The following is a 19,676-nucleotide window of genomic DNA, read 5'->3' as shown; positions in this document are numbered from 1 at the left end:
CACTCCTCAAGTCTTTAATTGGTAATTTTCATATTGAGATTTGCATTCGTTTTGGTTTGGTTTTTGAAAGAGGTTAGATTAACATTTTTTGAAGAAAATAGAAATTAACTCGAATTAGAAGAATAAAATTTAATTTGGTTTTCAGTTTTATCAAAATATATAAGTAATTTTTAAATTTCAAAAAGGAAAATATGAAAGGGTAAAATAAAGATTGAAATCTAGGTCAAATTAAAATATATTTTACATTTTAACCATTTAAATTTAATAAAACATGAATTATTTTTAAACAGATTGTCTTACATATAGATATTTTGTTTTTTGTTTAATTTTTAAAAATTGAAAATCAAACCTAGCCATCTTTTCATTGAAAATAAATAAACTGAACCGATGATTTTTCACTTTCGATTTGCATTGGTTAAATCAGTGCACACCCCTAATCGTAAATGCTTATTAATAATATTTAAACTTCAGCCAATATGGAATTTTGTATTAACATTTGAACTTGCTGTTGCATTACAAATCAATAAAAGTACAAAGATTCAATTCACAATCTGACTGAAGGCAGACCTCAAATGGACTCATAATGCTAGTGAAGACATTGGTACAGTTGAAATTGGTATAACCAAGTGTTCAAAAATGCATCAATTCATATTCTATCTCTATACGAACAGAACGATCTTGCAGCCTCCGTACGAAACAAAATTGATTTATTTTTCCTTCACTTCTGCAAACCCTAACCAGTAACCACCCTTTCTTGAATCTGCGTCTCTCTACGTGTATGCTACGCTCTTCCATCTTAAACTGTTCAGTAGGCAGTCCTATACTTCTAAAACCGGCGAAAAGCAAAACACTAAAATCAGAATAAAGGATTCAGCAGTTGGAGATCTCATAGATACAACTTAGAAGGCTCGAAATTGTCTCAAAAGCACAAGATCAAACCTTAAGGTGATTGCTGATAGATGAATCTGATAGAGTTTACAACTGGCAGACTAACCCAGCAACATGCCGGCATCATGCAGGAGATCTGAAGTTAATCGATTTGAGAGAAGATATGACTCCAATTTAACTCTGTAGAATTCTGCTTCCAAGTATTAAACTGCTTCAAAGGATCTGATCAACGAGAAATTCTAAACTTCTTTAAACAAATACAGTTATTGAAGTCGAAAGGTGCCAGGGGGTCCTTGTGATCAAGGCGAAAGGCACCAAGGGGTCCTTGTGCTCCAGGCGAAATTTGAACTGTAGTTTAGATTTATATTTTTTATGGTTTAAATGTGTGATTAACGCTTTGTTTTAATTTCCAAAAAGAAAAATCAAAAGTGCCCTAAATTTCCGGAAGCCACGCCTCACAAGTGCCTTGCCACACGGGGGAGGCGCCAAAGGCGCACGCCTTTTGGGAACTAGCCCGCCTCTTGACGGATGAGGCACCCAAGCCGGTGCCACTCGACTGAGGCACGCCTTTGATAACACTACGGCCACAATCTAAAACTCCACTATTGTTGCAAGAAAGTGAAAACGGAAAACACTGAATTGGGAAATCGGAAAAAAAAAAATTATAGGAGTAAGTTATAAATATAAGATTTATGAGTTTTAAAAGCTTTTTCGAAAATGGAAATAAAATGCCAAAATATAGATAGCTTCCCTTGCCACTTTTAAGCCTAATCATTGACGTGCAATGACAAAAGAAGTGAGGAAAGACGAAAAAAATTCAGATCATATTTATGATCTAACAAATTACCATTTTGGAGTAAAATTAGATATCCTACCATATGCGGCTACGTGAATTATGCCACATCATCTAGCACTTAGCAACCACTTCATCCAGGTAGAAAAGCAAAACTTTGAGAGGTGTTCAGGCAAATCCACCTGCAGAACATGTTGATGATCACATAATCTGCAAATGCACTACTAATCATACACATGATCCTATATTGAGAACAGTAATATTCACACATCAAACTATGGGGATGCAAAAAAACCAGCGAATAGTTACAAAAATCTAGATTGTAATTCAAAGCTTCAAGCAGACTAGCAAAAAACTTAGCTACCATACAGGTATAAGCAACGCTCAGAAAACAAGCAAAGAGTCATCCCGATCCCTAAACTTGTGCATGCACTTCAATTAACTCCAACTTAGTCATTTTAATCAATTAAAGACAATACTCTCTATTTTTAGATCAATTAGCTCCCAAATTGCACAAAATGAACGGGTTCAAGGACCGCATTAACCCAATTTGAGAGTTAATTGACGAAAAACATAGAGTATTGTCTTGCTTATACCTGTCTTGCTAATAAATATTTGTATAAAAGATGAATACTGAACTCACATTGGTCCATGATGCAGAAAACCCATCTGTAGAGAGGCACCAACTTACAGCCCTGGATTGTAGCCCCAGCGAATCATTCGACCTATCAAACAACAAAAGCTCATCATCATCATCAAAGTTCCTTCTCCTTTTCTTACTTTTCTTTTTCTTCCTGTGCTTTCTTTTAATTAAAGCATCATCATCTGATCCAGAATTATATTCTTCAGAACATATATGATCAACAAATGCATATTTATCGGATTTTTTGAAACTTATTCCGTTATTTGAAAATAAAGATTCCCATGATTCTAGGCTCCGAGGCTGCTCTAATAATTGATGATGAATAACCCATGACTGAAGCCCCAAGAGCTTAACTGCTTCTACAGAGTGCAACTTCAAGCACTCATTTAATAAAGGAAGCATGCTATTGATGCTGCTTGAGATTGTGCATATCTGTGATATAATATCCTTAACTTTTGCTTGTTCCTCTTCTGACTCCTCATCAAGCAAAAGCCGTAGAAGCTGGCGGCCTTTAATAGCAACCGCATTTAACAGAAGTATCTCATCAATGGTATCACAATCTTTGAATTCAGAAAATACAAATTCAAGCCAGCAAGATGAGTTCTCAAAATGTTCAGGTTCTGTTTGTAAGCTAAAATTTCTACCAAGCAATTCCAGAACAGTGCATAACTCCCCCTCTTCGAGAGTAATTAGAAGGCGACTACACAAAGAAGAAAAAGTTTCCTCCGTGAGAAACTCATTCATAACATCCCAAACATCTCTTGCATCCTCTTCATACATCAAACCGAGGAAAAATTCCACAAAGTATTTTGTATCAATGGACAAAATATTGCCATCTCTCAAGGACTGTGCAAACTCATCAGATGACCAAAACTCCGGCACATATTCAATAAAATTTTCTACAGTTTTCTGTACATCCAAATCAAGAAAGTAATGAGGCTTTGTAGCAACCACAGCAGGTGATTGCCCATGTTTACCCTTCCACTGAAGCTCCTCCCAACATATATCGCGATTAACAAAAGCAAATTGTGACAATGCTTTAGCACCTTTTTTGTGATTCAATCCACCATTATCAGCAAAGTTCGAAAACCATTGCATTATACGAACGGGATTACCTGTATCATACAACACAATTGTAAAATCAAAATCACTTCAGAGTATAAAATTACAAATTTCGACCTTAGCTTTATGAGAAATGTCAAGTAAACAAGCAAAATAAACTACACCACTTAACACCATTAGCAATCAGAAACCACATCACATTTCCAACAATGATCGTGTCCACAAGCCGAAAAGTGACAAAATGCCATTAAAAACCTATGTAGCACGGACATGGATACGGAAAACGGAACACAGACACGGCAAAACGGTGTTATTTTAAGGTTTTGTCCGCAACGCCAAGTTTTCGACGCATTCCCAAAACTATAAAGGTTGATTGAATGAAGTGTTTGCGGTATGTAGTTTTTTTTTTAATTCATCAACTTTTATTAAATCGAGTATAAAACAGTTAAATTGTAAGAAATTTGGAAAAATTCGAAAATTAAACCTGGTAACCTACATGCTGCCTGATTCACAAACTAAAGACTAAATTATCAACTGTTTTATCAAACTTCTCCATCGTCCGCAAACTAATTCTAATATCAGAAACTACAATTATGACATCCAATTCAACATAAACACATTAACTATAAAAGACAAATAACCACTTACCATCAAAGAATTTCTCAAGCAAATAGCTTCTCTTAGCAAGAACATCCCCAACTTCCTTCCTCCGCTTCTCAAACATCATATGCAAAACCTGTGATGCCAAGCTCTTATTAACAGGTCTCTTCCTCAACAATTTCACAAACAAATCCCTCTGCTGACGTGGTGTTAGTGAATTAATGGCTGCTACTGAATTACAAAGCCATAAACGAGCTTCTGATTTACCTCCACCGCCAGAAGTTACAAATGACCAGATAATTGACTCTAATTTCTTCAAAAGAATTACCCATTGCTTCCCTAAGTTGCTGTCTTTGCCTGTGTTTTCTTGTTTCCAGTTGGGTTTTGTCAGAAACAAGTTCACCATTTTTTTTGTGGTAAAGTTACGTTTTTTTTCTTCGCTAACGAAGAAATGCTTGGTGGGTTTTGAATTTTGTTTTCTGGAAACGAATCTTGTAATCGATTTTGATCGAATTCAATTAAAAACCGTGCGAATGCACTCTCAATGTTAATGTAAATCAAATTTTTAATAAAATAGCAATAATTTATCAAACAAAGGCGTCCTCTGAATTTATGACATAAGGTCATTTAACTCAAATTTTATATTTTGAACTAACCCTTCATTCTTCAATTTTAAGTCAAATTATCACATAATTTAGGTTTTCATTTCAAAATCAAATTTAAAATAATTTTAGCACAACAATTAGAGAGTTTTCTAATATATTTCTCACATCTCACTTTCGGTTTGTATTACAAGCGTTTTAAAAATACAATTATGGATAATGTAACCTTAAATTGAAGAGTTTAAGGACTAGTTGTTTAAAAAAAACAAAAACTAAATTAAATGACCCCGCATTACAAGTTCAGAAGGTGCATATAATTTATCCAGTTTCTTTTATGTTATTGTCATAAAACATTAGCTAATCCGTTCTGACTTTTAGACCTTTTATCATTGACGTTTCTAAATTTTATTTTCGTCCAATAAACCCCTTAAATTTTGATTTAAAAGCCCGTGAACTTTTTTTGTCTATTTTTCAACTCACGCCATTAACAGATGCTAACGTGACACTTAAAAAAATTAAAACGCACACGAATCACCTCCACCTCATCAGACTCGTTATCATAAAATCTTAAAAATCCATATACCTCTAAATACATAAATAAAAATTCTAAATAAATAATTTTCAACAACCACCGCCTCAACTGCCTGAACCCACCTTCACCGCCCAACCCATCCTCGTCTGAAACAAACCTTAAGCGAACGATATGTTTCTCTTTGTCCTCCGACAAATGTTTGTTTAATAACAAACCTTAGACGAACACATTTGTTTATCTGAGGTTCGTCTTCAACAAAGGTTTATTGTTCGTTTAAAGTTCATTTGAAAATTGACTTTTTATAGTTTGGGGTATTTGGAATTCGTAATATTTTATGACTACATGTCAGGTAAAGTGGAGATGATTTATATGTGTTTTATTTTTTTTAAAACAAATTCAAGTGCACGTCAATGTTTGCTAAAAATATACAAAAGAAATTTGCTAACTTGTAAATTGAAATTCAAGAAATTTACAAACCGACAATAAAATTTAGGAACGTTAGTAATAAAAAGCTTAAATGTTCGGAACGACAGATGAAAATAAACCTAAAACATCCATCTTTTGTGTTTTGTTCTGTTTAAGCATATTTTACCAAACACATTACTCCTCATTCTAACTTGTTATTTGTGCATTAAAATGTTCAATCTTTCAAAATGGTACTTTATAATTCAAATATCTCATCCGATGTCATTTTAATCATTCAAAAAGTAAGATATCGCCTTTGCTTAAAAACGCCTAAAACGACATTGAATTATAGGCTGCAATATTCAAAAAGCTAGAAGAAAAAGAACAGAAAGTTGAAGATATTTTGTAGGCTAAATTACTTAAAAAAATCTCCACCTTATAATATTTTTTCATTTATACCATGACCTAGGAAAAAGTTCATTTGTATCCTTTTTTTGATTTTTTGTTTTCAACTCTACCCTAAAGCACTAAATTGAACTTTTTTTTATCTAAAAAAAGCTTAAAATAATCCTTCATTTTTTAACTTATTTGTATTTTTTCAAATAGAAAAAAGATGATATAACCCTTCTATTTAATTATTTTTAATATTTTCATCCTTAAATTAATTAAATTGTCAAAAAATAAAATTTTGGGGTACAATTGAAAACGAAAAATCAAAAAAAGGGTACAAATGAACTTTTTCCTAAGTCAGGGTATAAACGAAAAATTGTTTCAAGGTGGGAGTTTATTAAATAATTAGGCCTATTTTGTACAATGACCCCCCAATATTTGAAGTGTGTAGATTATAAAATCACTAAACGACGGCGTTTCAAGTAGAAGTAAAGCCCTAAAAGAAGAAGTCAAAAACCAGGATTTCAATTAATTAGTGAACTCAACAGTGTAGTCTCCTTTGGTTGAACAACTTTATTTTAGTATTATATTTTCCTTCAAAAAGCTTTTGCCGGTCGAAGCACTCAATCCTCGTGTTCTTATATATAAGGTAAACTCAAAGAAAAGTCTTCTTCCCCATTATAATCATCCTTTATTTGACTTGTCAGGCTCTGTTAAGACTTTTTGATAATCTTGTATAGCTTTTTAATTCTATTAGCAGAAACCAATTTGGTTTTATTTGGTTTTTGTGGAAATATCTGACAGATTGTGATGTTTATGGCCTCATCTCATGCTCTGAACTTGTTGTTTTCCATTGGTGTTTGGTGCTCTGCTTATCTCACTGTTGCAATCATCTCCTATCTCCGTGTTTTCAGCTCTCTTTGCTCTTTCTGATCATAGTTTACTCTCAAGAAAACGATTAAAAATGGGTTATGCTCAGCTTGTTATTGGCCCTGCTGGCAGTGGAAAGGTACCTTGTTTTTTCTTTATTTTGTTCTTTAATTTGTTCTGTTATTGGTTGTTATTGGTTATCTGCTATACCCATGTTTCAAGTTTTGATCTTTTTCACTTTCTATTATCTGGGTGTCTTTTAGTTTCGCCTTTTTCGGATTGTATGTTGTGAACTCTAGTGATTCGCAAGTTAGCAATCTTATGTGTTTTTTATTTGGCAATGCAGTCTACTTATTGTGCTAGTTTGCATAAACACTGTGAGACGGTTGGCCGGACAATCCACATTGTTAATCTAGATCCTGCTGCTGAGAATTTTAACTATCCTGTTGCAACGGGTGAGTTTGTGTGGGGATCCGTGTGTTTTATTGTTTTCTTCGTAATGAAGGATTGTTTTGTTTGACTTTTGTTTTCTTGCAGATATCAGGGAACTTATTTCGTTGGATGATGTTATGGAGGAACTTGGTCTTGGTCCTAATGGTGCTCTAATGTACTGCATGGAGTATCCTTTAGTTTGTGTATTTAGTACTTCTATAAGAGGCATTTTTCGTGTTAGAAACATTAAAGGCACTTCTTGGTGCATGCCGCTTGGCATTAGAGCATATATGTTGATTATTTTATGATTTGTCGTTGGTTGCTTGATTTTAAACCTTTTTGGTGAATGTAAAAAAACTTTGCTTTTTTGCATTTTTTTTGTGGATCTTTAACCTGAGTTAAAGTGAACTTGAAGAAAATTTGGATGACTGGTTGGCAGAAGAGCTGGAAAATTACACGGATGATGACTATCTAGTTTTTGACTGTCCAGGTGAGTCCAAAATTCTTATCTTTCAAATAAGAATTTCCATGCGTAAACATGCCTAGATGGTGTAAGCAAGTGGTAAGTTGAAGCTTTTTCGTTATGGTCGATGAAGCTTCATAAATCTATCACAAGATACACAGAATATACATGTACGCATGCAATTTCCTGTATTTTATGGTCAACTTTCTTCCAGTTTTTTTCACCTTTCAATTCATTCTCTCTTCGCTATAGAGAGTTCACAATGAAGTGGTTACTATTCAGGCACTTATTCGTGTTCTGATCAGGCAATTGTTATATTGTGATGCTTTTTGGGAATGCCCATTGTTTTTCTTTGTTAATCTTCCTTTGAAATTTGATGTTGCTCAAGTTCTCAATTTAGCTCAATAGAAATCTTCTTTTTCGAAATGAAAGTAATCTTTTTTAGTTATTCTAATTTTAGATTTGTGATAGCTAGACAAACATGTTAATGGAAAAGATGTTTTAGCAGAAATATGCTACTTTGTAGCAAGCATAAGACTTGGTTCTTTTATTCAGTGTTCCTCCCCATTGAATGTGATTTTTGTGGCTGGGGGCGAATTAGTGTACTATTATCTAACATCTTTTGCTTAATGGATTACCTTATGAGTATCATCCCTGTTTTTTTAAGGTGACCACCAGCACAATGTAGTTATATCAGAATTATTTACATGATGATACTGAGATATTTTATATCAATCGCACCTGATATTGTAATTATTCAAAACAAAGCGTTACAGAATTCAATAAAATAGTCCATCATTAGCTTACTTCTCTGTTTTTCTTATCTCCCTTTTTTTATATATATAAACATGAAATTCTTGTAATAATATTTTTTCTCTGTTCTCTTCTTGACCTTAATTTTACAAAATCGCAGTACTGCACCAATTGTTTCATTAAAAGCCTCAAGTTTTTTCTGTTCTTTTTTTTCTTAACATGCTAAATAAAATGTGCCGAGCCTGAGATGTAATTTTTGCTGTTAATGTCAAGGACTAATGTATGATGCTCATGTATTTGTATTTACAACTCGGGAATAGCTTCTTATGTTCTTCATATGCTTTATAGGCCAGCTAGAACTTTATTCACACGTTCCAGTGCTTCGGAACTTTGTGGAGCATTTAAAGCGTAAAAATTTCAATGTCTGCGCTGTATACTTGCTCGATTCTCAGGTCTGTCATACTTCTACTTAATTTTTTTGAAACTTTGATTCATATCTGATCACCATCCCTAATATTCTCTTTATGCATATTAGTTCGTCACGGATGTGACTAAGTTTATTAGCGGGTGTATGGCATCTCTTTCTGCTATGATACAACTTGAATTGCCTCATGTTAATATCCTCTCCAAAATGGACCTTGTAACCAAGAAAAAGGACATTGAAGAGTGAGCTCCTTATTCTTCTGCTGCTGTATCCAACTTGTGTACACCTACTTTCACCTCTGAATTTCCCCTCTTCTTATCTTTTCTTTTACAGCTACTTGAATCCGGAGTCTCGAGTTTTGCTTTCAGAACTAAATAGTCGAATGGCTCCTCAATTTGCAAAGCTTAATAAGGCTTTAATTGAACTGGTGAGATATTAGTTAACTGAAGTTGCTTCATTATACATGACACAGTTTCTTGTTTATTATCCTCATTTCTCGGTTTTTGATCTTAACCTCCAACAATTAAAACTTCTTCAACAAAATAAAATTTTGAGGGAAAAAAAAAAGAGAGGACGGAGAACATTTTATTGCTAATAAGGACTTAGCTTGGTATCATGCATCCCGGGCATATATCGATTGATTTAAGGAGTTACATCTTGGTGTTACTAATTACTGGATTCCATTCGTGGCAGGTCGATGAGTATAGCATGGTGAGTTTTGTGCCACTTGACTTGAGGAAGGAGAGTAGGTACTGTCTCTCATTTTGATGCTTGGAATCTCCCATTGATTCGTGTTACAAGATATCTATCTTATCCTTTTTAGGGTTCAGGTTTTACTTCTGCATATTTCAAAACCGATACAATGTTGCATGTTTTATTTCTACACGGAATTACATTTTACATCTAAAATCATAGGAATGAGTCTGCATAAAATGCATATCTGTGCACTTATTTATCGCCCGTCATTTTCGAGTAAGCTTTTGTTAATCCATCTGTCTTTAACTCAATTATTGCTTATTATTCACAGCGGGTATTTTCCGTTTTATCTTACAGCATAGAATATGTGTTGGCTCAAATTGACAATTGCATCCAGTACGGAGAAGACGCAGACGTTAAGATCAAAGATTTTGATGCAGATGATGATGAGTAGATTTATGGTTTATAAGCGTTCCTTAATTGTTGATATGCTTGGATTGCAGTCCTTCGCCGGATTGATATCATGAACTTATAAAAATGCGTATACGTTTGTAGATAAACTTGAGAAAGATGGTGAGTTTTGCAGCAAGGCTTCGCTCTTGCTATATACCAAAGTTTCAATATCGTCCCCAAGTTAATGATCAACGATCATTTTGGTCCCCTCTCGAAATGCAAACAAATTATTGTTTTGTTGTTTGGAATGTATGATGTGATTTGTTTTGCATTTCTAATTCGTCAATTTGTGGTGTCGTTTTCTCAATCTGGACTATCGTTTCTTACCCCGTTTTCTTCCTTGTTGTTGCTGAAATGATGGTGAAATGTGAAGGGATATGGAGTTTGCCACATATGGAATTGCATTTTTAGATTCAAAGCAGCAAATCAGATATTAATTTTAAGGTGCCCTTTAATTTAAGGTCAAGCCTAATCACTTAGAAAATTAAAGTATTAATTTTGTCAGTTGCAACTTCATTTGAGGAATTCTACCTCAACTACACTCAAATGACAATTCTGCTCATTTGCGACTTAAGCTTAAAGTTTAAAACTTTACGAAACAAATCCTAATCTTTCCAATTTTTGCAAATTGTAGGCTAAGCCGTTTTCCGGCCGTTATTTGCTTATGTGGCAACCATATTATTATTGGTATATCAAATCCCGACGTTTTAAAATTTTGCAAATAAAATCCCAATGTTTCTTATTTTTACAACTTGTAGCCTAAAAAAGATGACAAAATGGCTGGAATAAGAACTTGAGCTACAATTTGCAAAAATTGTAAAGGTTAGAATTTGTTTCGTAAAATTTTAAACGTTAGGCTTAAATCGCTAAAAAAGTAAAACATTGGATTTTTTCGCCAATACCCCTAAATAAAATTAGGCTCAGTTGATCCCATTGAGTGAATTTAATGGAGTAAAGGGTTAACTCAAATCCATGTACTTGCAATTCAGAGTTAAATAACTATTTATTTTTAGATCAATTAAAGATAACTATATAATATGAATAAATTCAAGGACCAAGACACAATTTTATCCTTTATTGACCTAAAAGTTGAAAAGGTTATTCTTAATTGATCAATATGGATAAGAATAAATTATTTGACCATGAGTTTTAAATTTTAGGATTGAATAATCTCTGTCCGAATTTAATTTAACTACAATTAAAATTTAAAACTTCTAGTTAGAAGTTAAAATTAAAATTGACACAATTGCTGAATTGCTTTTCAAAAAAGGTCAAACCCTCAAAAAAAATATCAAACCTTCGCAATTTTTATCAGTTATGACCAAACTTTTCAAAATTTGCAAACATAACCCTTTTTTACATATTATATTTCTTTTATAGCTATTTTTTAATCAGTTTGGTTTTTATAATGATCCAACCTTTTATTATAACACAACTTGTAAATGTTTATTATGATTAAATCTTTTTTAATCTTATATATATAGTTGTCATGTGATTCAAATTTGGCTAAAAAAAGAATTTAAATTGCCAAAACGTATAATATTTACAAATTTTGTAAAATTTGGGCATAACTGACAACAATTGCAAAGATTTGGTATTTTTTGAGACTTTGGGCTTCAAAAAAATACTCTCCATTTTCATTACTCTTCCTTAGTACATAAATTATAGAAGAAATTTGATACACTTCAGCACTTTCAAATATCCAAAAATGACTCAACAAAATTTCACCAAAAATAATAACTAATCCTCATCCTAACAATTCCAATAAGCAAAGAAAAAAGGCGAAATTCACTCTTCATCTCCGTCGGAGTCGGCGATGGCAGAGTTGAGAGACTGCAACCTATCAATCAACTTAGTTCTTCTTTCGTCATAGGTCAACTTCTTCAAGTTGTATCTGTTTAGACAAATCAAAAATTATCAAATCAATGTCCCTTTCAGAAAATAGACCAGAAATACAAAATGCCTTGCATATTTTTGGCATAGAATGACTTTTCTTAATCAACATTAGGAATGAGAAAATATTAACAGAAACCAAATTGGCCAATTTATTTTGGTTAAAGATTTTTGGTTAATTCCGTCAGTTTGGTTCAGTTAGTGAAAATTTTCGGATCATTATCAATTACAGTTAAATGGTTCTAAAAATTCAGTTAACCAAATTAATTGAACATTAGTTTTTATGATTACTCTAAATATTATTATCGGTTTCACCAAATTAACCAGCTTATTTGGTCGGTTCGGATTGATATTTTCAAAATTTTGGTTAACTTGGTTAATTTGGTCGGTTCGGTTAAAGAGCTAAAATAATTTGGTTAGTTATAAGAATAACTCGGATAACTTTTAACCAAACCAACAGAATGCTCACCACAAATCATCGTCATAAAACTAACAAAGAGAAATAAAAACTATGAATGACACAGTAGAAATGAATCAAACCTCTTGTGCTCCTTTAGAGGCTCCTTATCGGTCTTCTTTGCTAAAGGATCAGCACGAATGGCAGCATGAACCTTTTTATACATCTCCTCCATATTATCAGGTCCAACACCTTTCTTTATGCATTCACTAAAGTGAGCCTGGTATTTTTCTGGTTCGTCTTCGCTCAACATCTGCATGCAGCCCACAAAGGCCAATATAAATCAAATACAGAGACTAATATGTATTAAAACATCACCAAATATTTTTGTTACTATATAACTCACATTCATGTAAGCAGCGACATGACCACCAAAGATGTACTTCCTGTGAATTTCAGCATCAAGCTGCTTATTGTCCTTGCTGAATCCCGCAAACCTCTTTTCGCTGTGAGGAATATCAAGTCCACCATCCAATGCTCCCTAATCAAGGAAATGGTCAATTCCACATTTTCCATAATTATAAAAAAATATTTAGGTACTCAAGAGTAACTTTAATTATATATTTTATCAATACTAAAATCATTTCATGCTTTATTAAGCCAAATGATTTTTTTTATCAAATATTAATACATAGAATAACCACCGTAATTTATAGTTCTACAGAATAGCAAAAGATAAAAAAATATTAAGCTAAACTTGGGTTTATATAATCATTTAACGAAGCATACGTCTCATTCTGGCAATTCATCAAGAGAAATGCACTTTTGATCACACAAGTTGAAATCAAGTCTAAAAAGTATTAGCCAGCAACTTAAATCAGTTATATTAAGTGTGAAATACTAATTAGAACAGTACATTCCCATGTCCCAACATCAGTACCTTTAAGCTAAAATAAATATTTTAGATTTAGAGAATCAAGTACCCATACTGGTTTGGAATGTTTATCTTGTGGCATAACGGTGAACTGGGTAAACTTAGAACAACAACACACAACATTATGGTAAAACTAGTTTGAAATATGAACGGGGCAAATTACAGTGACTGTCACTAATGAAATGTTAGCCACTACCAATATAGAAAATAACACTAATAAGCAACAGAAACCACGACACAGTTTGAACAAACAACAATATTTGGAGTTGGAGCCTTAGAAAATACCTTAAGGGCTCCAAAAACACGGTTCCCAGTTGTTGTTCTCAGAAGTCCAACATCAAGAAGAGCACGGAAAGGTCTCCTGGTCTCACCTGGTTCAACAGAATAATCTTCTCCAGTTGCCTGTTATTAGAACGAGTTACACATACAAAATCGCATATAAGGAATGGTAGAGCCTTCCAATTAACAACATTTCAAACAGATGACATACCTCAGCATTACCCTGGTACTCCTCGTCCATCTCAAGCATTTTCAACACTCGTCGGGCCAAAAGAAGTCCAGTGCAGTAAGCTGGATATATAGCAATAGCAATTAAAGCAACAGAGTTCAAGAATACACCGAAACAATTACTTCAAACAATCCAAAATGAGACGCAATATATATACCTGCAGCATAGTTAGTAAGCCCCACTTCTAGTCCATACTGAGGGAGCTCATGGGAATAAGCAGCAGCAAGAACCAAATCGCCAACAATGCGTGAATGTATCACTTGTGCAATCACATTTTTGTTGGTCTAATGAAACCAGTTAAGAACAACAAACAAATAACAAGAGCTGTCACATTGCATATCAATAATATAAATAGATCAACACAATAAGAGGATACAAATCGAACAACGAATCGGTATTTGGGAGTGTTATACTTGTTCTTGTCCTGATTAATCAAACGAATCCTTGCCCTGTAGTCAGTCTTACCCTCTGCACGAAATTCAACCCAACAAAAACCCACATTATCGCTTAGAAAATTAAAATAACTCAAATCAAAAACGTGAACAAATATATAAAAAAAAACACACCTCTTCTTCTCTTGTATTTAACTTGAAAACGCTTGAAGTAAGCTTTTGACTTCTGGGCTTTTGCAAACGCCTGCAATTCAAATAAATACTTAAAATTTAGATGATTTTTAATAAGAATCAAAACTATCAATTCTCAGCAAAAGAATTATTAGTAAATGGGTTTTTGATTAAGGGCATGGATTTACCATTGGTGATGCTTCAGTGCCGTAGCAGTAGCACCAGTGAGAACGAGATGTTAAGGAGAGGAAAATGGAAGAATTTTGGTTTGCTCAATTAAATACTAAAACCCTAATTGAACTCAGTCATCTAAATCGACGGCTAATATTTTTTGGGTTTTAAGCTAAGAAGCACGGAAACTTCGATAAAGTTGCGTTTCCCGTTTCGGAAACGTTTCGGAAACCGGAAACTCTTGGACACCCGTACGAAACGTTTCGGACCGTTTCTGTAAATAATAAAAATTAAAATTTGTAAAAAATTAAAATTATTACCCACAAATAAAAAAATCTAACTATTTACCCATAAATTTTACATTCGCATTGCCCACAATAACAAATATACTTATTTGTGTTGAATTGTATTATATTTTTTATATATTTATAAAATTTTAAATATTTTGTACATTAAATTGAATTATTTTGTTAACTATCATAAATATTTAAATAATATTTTTATAAATATATCCCTAAATTTTTGTTATTTACACGTTTCCCCCACGTTTCGTGTCCTTCATTTTGAAAAACTTTCATTTCTCCGTGTCCGTTTCGTATCGTTTCCGTTTCCCGTTTCCGTTTCCATGCTACTTAGGTTTTAAGTGTTAGTGTGGGTTTTATGGTGAGTGGTGTAGTATATTTTCTATATGGTGAACCTTATTCATACTAACACACGTGTTCTTATTTATTTTAATTTGATATTTAGCTTATATATAGTACTGTACGTTTTAAGTAGCACGGAAACGAAAACGGGAAACGGAAACGATACGAAACGGACACGGGGAAACGAAAGTTTTTCAAAATGAAGGACACGAAACGTGGGGGAAACGTGTAAATAACAAAAATTTAGGGATATATTTATAAAAATATTATATAAATATTTATGATAATTGACAAAATAATTCAATTTAATATACTAAATATTTAAAATTTTATAAATATATAAAAAATATAATACAATTCAATACAAATAAGTATATTTGTTGTATTGTGGGCAATCCAAATGTAAAATTTATGGGTAACTAGTTAGATTTTTTTATTTGTGGGTAATAATTTTAAATTTTTTTACAAATTTTAATTTTTATTATTTACAGAAACGGCCCGAAACGTTTCGTACGGGTGTCCAAGAGTTTCCGGTTTCCGAAACGTTTCCGAAACGGGAAACGCAACTTTATCGAAGTTTCCGTGCTTCTTAGGTACATCGTAAAACAATTACTATTATAAAATATCTAATCTAAAAATAAAATAAACCAAATGATAACAAGGCAAATTGACCGACCTCAAAATGAGGCACCATACAATAAAATAAGCACAATCGAATCAAGTATAACAACCGAGCATAAACAGAAAAGCCTAAATAAAACATATCAGTCAAACAAACAAGTCTTCAGAACATACTCGAATAACCGAACAAGGCTAGACAAATACAAACTCATCAGAGACATGCTCAGACGAACCGAGCAACCCAAATCGAGTACTTCATATAAATTGATGAAAAATCTGCTCGGTTCGCCGAGCAAGACATTCCCTAATTACAAGGGAAGCCGACAAAAGGTACACTGACAAACATCTGCCACCTCTGCACAGACAAAGAAAATAAATTTGTTATTGTCAGGCATACAAGAACATATGATATCACTATCAAAATATAAAAAATTAGGGGGTAGTATAAAAGACTTATGAAAAGTAGGTGAAAATGTTAATTTTTCTCTCAACTCTAAACTCACTTTCACTTCTTATTGCTTCTCCATACTCAAATAGTTACTAACTTAACCGTCGGAAAGGATTGTCGAAATCACCTTCCGGTCTCCTTCTAACAGTTGTGTTGTGGATTTCAGATATTCTTGAAGACATACCAGATTTAAGACATCCCACGTGATTCGCGAATTATCACCAAACAATTGTCAACTTTTTATTTAAAAAATTTGAAAAGAAAGAGTACTTGTGGGAAGAATTCAGCCCATGATCTAGCAGATTGAAATGCTTATAAGATATGAGTTATAGTTCATTGTTTATTAATCAACTTAAACAAAACGAAACGAGAAAATAAAATCTAACAAATTATTTTTTTGACAGTGCAATATTAAGAGAAACAAAATTTAAGCACCATTTACACCTCATTACTTTTGTCTTTGACGTGTCATGTTCCAAATATATTTTTATAATTTAGGTATCGCAAACATTTCATTTAATTGATATTTTATTTCGGAAATATTCCATACATTTAATATTTCGGACGCGAAATTTGATTTTTCACATAGAAAAACCATACATTATTTCGTTGTATATATGTGTTAAAGTGTCATGTGTTCGTGTATGTGCGACGATATATGCCATAAACCAATTTCTATAAATTATATGAATATAAAATAAACCGAACAATTGACAAACTTAAATCAAAACAAAAAAGAATATGAAAAATTATTTTTTTATAATGCAATATTCAGAAAATTCATGTTAACAAATTTTTACATTTTAAAAATGATATCGTTCTTACATATTAAGTTCTAATATATTACTTTGAAAATGCAAAGACTATAATATATAACAATTTTAATTTTTAAAATACCTTAATTTAAAATTAATTTAATAAGTATTGATTTTTTATTTTATTTTTAAAGAGTGATATCTATTGATTTTTTAGTGTATATAAACTGCTAAGTTAGTTTATTTTGAAAAAAATACTACAAAAGTTATTTCTAACACCATTTGAATGTTTTCTACAATAAATGCTATCAATTTATAACCGCAAGGTGCATATGAGTTGGTAATTTAAATGAGGTCGCGTGTTGTAACCATATTCATGTATGTGGCCATTTAAAACTTAGGACCAAATTCATCTTGTAAAGAACATACACTACTCGAGTGAGGATTAGTCTGAATGTGAAAGGCTTAAAAGCGACGTCTCATAGTTGAAATCCGTTCATAAAACCTCATAGACATGTACCAAAAAAATACTACTTAATTTATTAAATATAATATAATTAGATTGAAAATTTAGTTAACTTAAGTTTACAGTTTTTTATTTAATTTTTTAAAAATAATTAAACTACTCGGAAGCTAAGGTCAGCTCATTAATCAACCTTGAGGAGCGACGATGGCGTTAGGATGTGGTTGAGGTCTAATTATTGTCTTTTAAAGCCGAATATATTCTTCAAATGGTGATCAGCCCAAGGTTGCCTACATATAAGCTATTGGGACACACTCAAAAAGACAAAAAAATACTCAGACTTTTGAAGGATGCAAGCTTTGCATGAAGTGAAGCACTTTATGTGGATAATTTTGAAGGATATTATTTTGTGTTATAATATTTTATAGGGTATATGAGTTAATTGTTTCGATGTCTACACTCGATGTAGAGAAACTCCTAATACTATTTTGTATGTGTTTAAAGAATGTAATCAGGTTCGAGGGCTTTGATTATGCTCAAACCTCGGATTGAGGGCGGATGGCGCCTGTGCTCCGAGTATATTCTATAGGGTTGAAGCGATGTATAAGCGGCTTAACAGTAACGATTTTGCTCATTTTGTTACTATTATATGGCAAATATGGGCCTCCAGCAATGCTCTAGTGTTTGAAGGAAAGACATAAACAACAAGAGCGGTACTGACAAGATGTAAAGTCACGGATGAGCATTTGCTCTGAATTGTGGCTTCTCGAATTTGATCGGGGAGAGCGACTTTCTATCGGTGATTCGGTTGCTCGTGGGAGGTATTCGAACTCCATCCATTCGGGCCTAGTAATTGATGATGTTCTATGTTTAGCTTCTCTTGTTCAAGTGTAAATTTTATTCATAGTCATATAGCTAACAACAAATCTGCTCATGCAATTGCAATATGTTTCCGATGTAACAGTAATTATAGAAGATGTTCTTAATCAGATTTGGCCCTCTATTACCGAAGACGTGACTTCAAATTTTAAGAGTTAGCATTATTTATCTTCTTGATGAAAAAGGATATGTTAAAATTTTAAATGGTTGTCATTTTTGTAAGAACAAGTTACTCTAAGTCCCCCCTACGTATGTCATAATTCACAGTTTTATACCTCTTATTTGAAAATCAAACGACTTGGTACCTCAGTTTTAATTTTACAAACACTTATAACTTTATCTTAAATATAGGTACCAAATTGTTAATGAAATTAAATGCGATGTACTGAACCATTTGAAAATGAGATACCAAATCGTTAACATGAGCCTGTTTGGTTCAGCTGTTTCTTGTAACTGGCGGATGTTAGTTGTTGGCTGTTAGCTGATAGTTAATAGACCATAAGCGTTTGGTAAGATTTAATTAGCTGTAGCTGTTTATTTATACTATATATAAAAGCACGGATTGAGGGGGGGGGGGGGGGCAAGCAAATTTACTGAATAATATTTTTCAGTTTATTACTGAATAAAAGTTTTATAGTCATTAACTAATTAGTTATTTACTTAATCACTATTATAATTAAAGTCCTAATTAGAATAGGTAGTTAAATTATCCCTAATTTAATTTTTAGTATGTAAAAGATAACAAAATTGTCTTCAAATTAGTAGGAATACCTATCTTTTAATTTGATTGAATTATAAAATTAAAACACTGTCTTTTGTCAAAATATTATTATTTAAATTTCAATCTTAATATTTTTAAAGATATTATTAATAAAATTAAATTAATTATTTAATTATGGTTATTATTATTAATTATTTAATTATAATAAATTTACTAATATTACATTGACGAGTTACGTTACGAGTCACGTGCATAGCACGTAATGCGAAATTAGTATATAAAATGACCGTAAAGGGCATAATTTTTGTTTTTATTTATTAAATTATAAATATAATATATCATATGTTATTTAGTAAAAATATTAATAATTATTTTTTTATAACAAGAAATATTTAGTTTTAACTTATTTACATATTGTTTTGATAAATTTATAATAAATTTTTCAAATAAATTATTAAACTGTAGTTGTTTTAATGTAAATAAAATAATTTTATATAATTTAAAAATGATTAGAGTATTTAAAAATAAAATAATTTCATATATTAAAAAAACGATATATTCTAATAGGGGTAATTTTGTCTAAATAATTAAAAATATTGAAACAGCTATTAGTCGTTGGCAAAAAGCTTTAAAATGGATGTTTTTCAAACGGTAGGTGTTAGAGGTTCAAAAG

General features: G+C 32.2%; 3 protein-coding genes across 9 annotated transcripts; 1 reads left to right on the top strand and 2 right to left on the bottom strand.

The window, feature by feature from the left end:
• Positions 1 to 466: 466 nt before the first annotated feature.
• LOC126655041 (uncharacterized) lies at positions 467 to 4,577 on the bottom strand. Of its 6 annotated transcripts, none has more exons than XM_056103638.1 (5): positions 4,035 to 4,577; positions 2,325 to 3,439; positions 1,764 to 1,863; positions 940 to 1,127; positions 467 to 826 (listed from the first exon to the last, which is right to left on the bottom strand). In XM_056103638.1, exons 1-3 carry the CDS (start codon positions 4,390 to 4,392, stop codon positions 1,792 to 1,794), a joined length of 1,545 nt encoding a protein of 514 aa, XP_055959613.1. In that variant the 5' UTR covers positions 4,393 to 4,577; the 3' UTR covers positions 467 to 826; positions 940 to 1,127; positions 1,764 to 1,791. The 6 variants fall into 6 exon arrangements, with proteins under 6 accessions (XP_055959613.1, XP_055959612.1, XP_055959614.1 ...); XM_056103637.1 differs by having other exon boundaries at positions 940 to 1,110; XM_056103639.1 differs by having other exon boundaries at positions 940 to 1,096.
• Positions 4,578 to 6,436: 1,859 nt separating this feature from the next.
• LOC126655045 (GPN-loop GTPase 3) lies at positions 6,437 to 10,277 on the top strand. 2 transcript variants are annotated; one of them, XM_050349049.2, is made up of 10 exons: positions 6,437 to 6,564; positions 6,720 to 6,924; positions 7,132 to 7,240; positions 7,323 to 7,404; positions 7,622 to 7,707; positions 8,782 to 8,885; positions 8,969 to 9,099; positions 9,191 to 9,284; positions 9,551 to 9,606; positions 9,911 to 10,277. In XM_050349049.2, exons 2-10 carry the CDS (start codon positions 6,880 to 6,882, stop codon positions 10,005 to 10,007), a joined length of 804 nt encoding a protein of 267 aa, XP_050205006.1. In that variant the 5' UTR covers positions 6,437 to 6,564; positions 6,720 to 6,879; the 3' UTR covers positions 10,008 to 10,277. The 2 variants fall into 2 exon arrangements, with proteins under 2 accessions (XP_050205006.1, XP_050205007.1); XM_050349050.2 differs by having other exon boundaries at positions 6,440 to 6,564; positions 6,830 to 6,924.
• Positions 10,278 to 11,621: 1,344 nt separating this feature from the next.
• On the bottom strand, positions 11,622 to 14,597 carry LOC126655044 (60S ribosomal protein L5-like). Its single transcript, XM_050349047.2, has 9 exons — positions 14,490 to 14,597; positions 14,305 to 14,374; positions 14,115 to 14,206; positions 13,896 to 14,022; positions 13,721 to 13,800; positions 13,516 to 13,632; positions 12,703 to 12,837; positions 12,440 to 12,609; positions 11,622 to 11,900 (listed from the first exon to the last, which is right to left on the bottom strand). The coding sequence occupies exons 1-9, from the start codon at positions 14,490 to 14,492 to the stop codon at positions 11,795 to 11,797; spliced, it is 900 nt and encodes a 299-aa protein (XP_050205004.1). The 5' UTR covers positions 14,493 to 14,597; the 3' UTR covers positions 11,622 to 11,794.
• Between the last annotated feature and the right edge of the window lie 5,079 nt (positions 14,598 to 19,676).

This window comes from Mercurialis annua, linkage group LG7 (genome assembly GCF_937616625.2).
Source record: "Mercurialis annua linkage group LG7, ddMerAnnu1.2, whole genome shotgun sequence".
NCBI classification, from domain to species: domain Eukaryota; kingdom Viridiplantae; phylum Streptophyta; class Magnoliopsida; order Malpighiales; family Euphorbiaceae; genus Mercurialis; species Mercurialis annua.
Note: the sequence above shows the minus strand (reverse complement) of the source record. Positions and strands in the feature narration are given on the sequence as shown.

Bases quoted from the DNA above. Each gene is read 5' to 3' on its own strand.
- LOC126655041 (XM_056103640.1), bottom strand. From the start codon at position 4,392: ATGGTGAACTTGTTTCTGACAAAACCCAACTGGAAACAAGAAAACACA. The intron at 3,440-4,034 runs GTAAGTGGTTAT...TGTATGATACAG, and splicing joins GCTTGAGAAATTCTTTGATG to GTAATCCCGTTCGTATAATG. The intron at 1,864-2,324 runs GTGAGTTCAGTA...CATGTTCTGCAG, and splicing joins TTTCTGCATCATGGACCAAT to GTGGATTTGCCTGAACACCT.
- LOC126655045 (XM_050349049.2), top strand. From the start codon at position 6,880: ATGGGTTATGCTCAGCTTGTTATTGGCCCTGCTGGCAGTGGAAAG. The intron at 6,925-7,131 runs GTACCTTGTTTT...TTGGCAATGCAG, and splicing joins GCCCTGCTGGCAGTGGAAAG to TCTACTTATTGTGCTAGTTT. The intron at 7,405-7,621 runs GTATCCTTTAGT...CCTGAGTTAAAG, and splicing joins GCTCTAATGTACTGCATGGA to TGAACTTGAAGAAAATTTGG.
- LOC126655044 (XM_050349047.2), bottom strand. The intron at 13,801-13,895 runs GTATATATATTG...CTATATATCCAG, and splicing joins GCTTACTAACTATGCTGCAG to CTTACTGCACTGGACTTCTT. The intron at 11,901-12,439 runs GTTTGATTCATT...TTGTCTAAACAG, and splicing joins CCTCTAAAGGAGCACAAGAG to ATACAACTTGAAGAAGTTGA.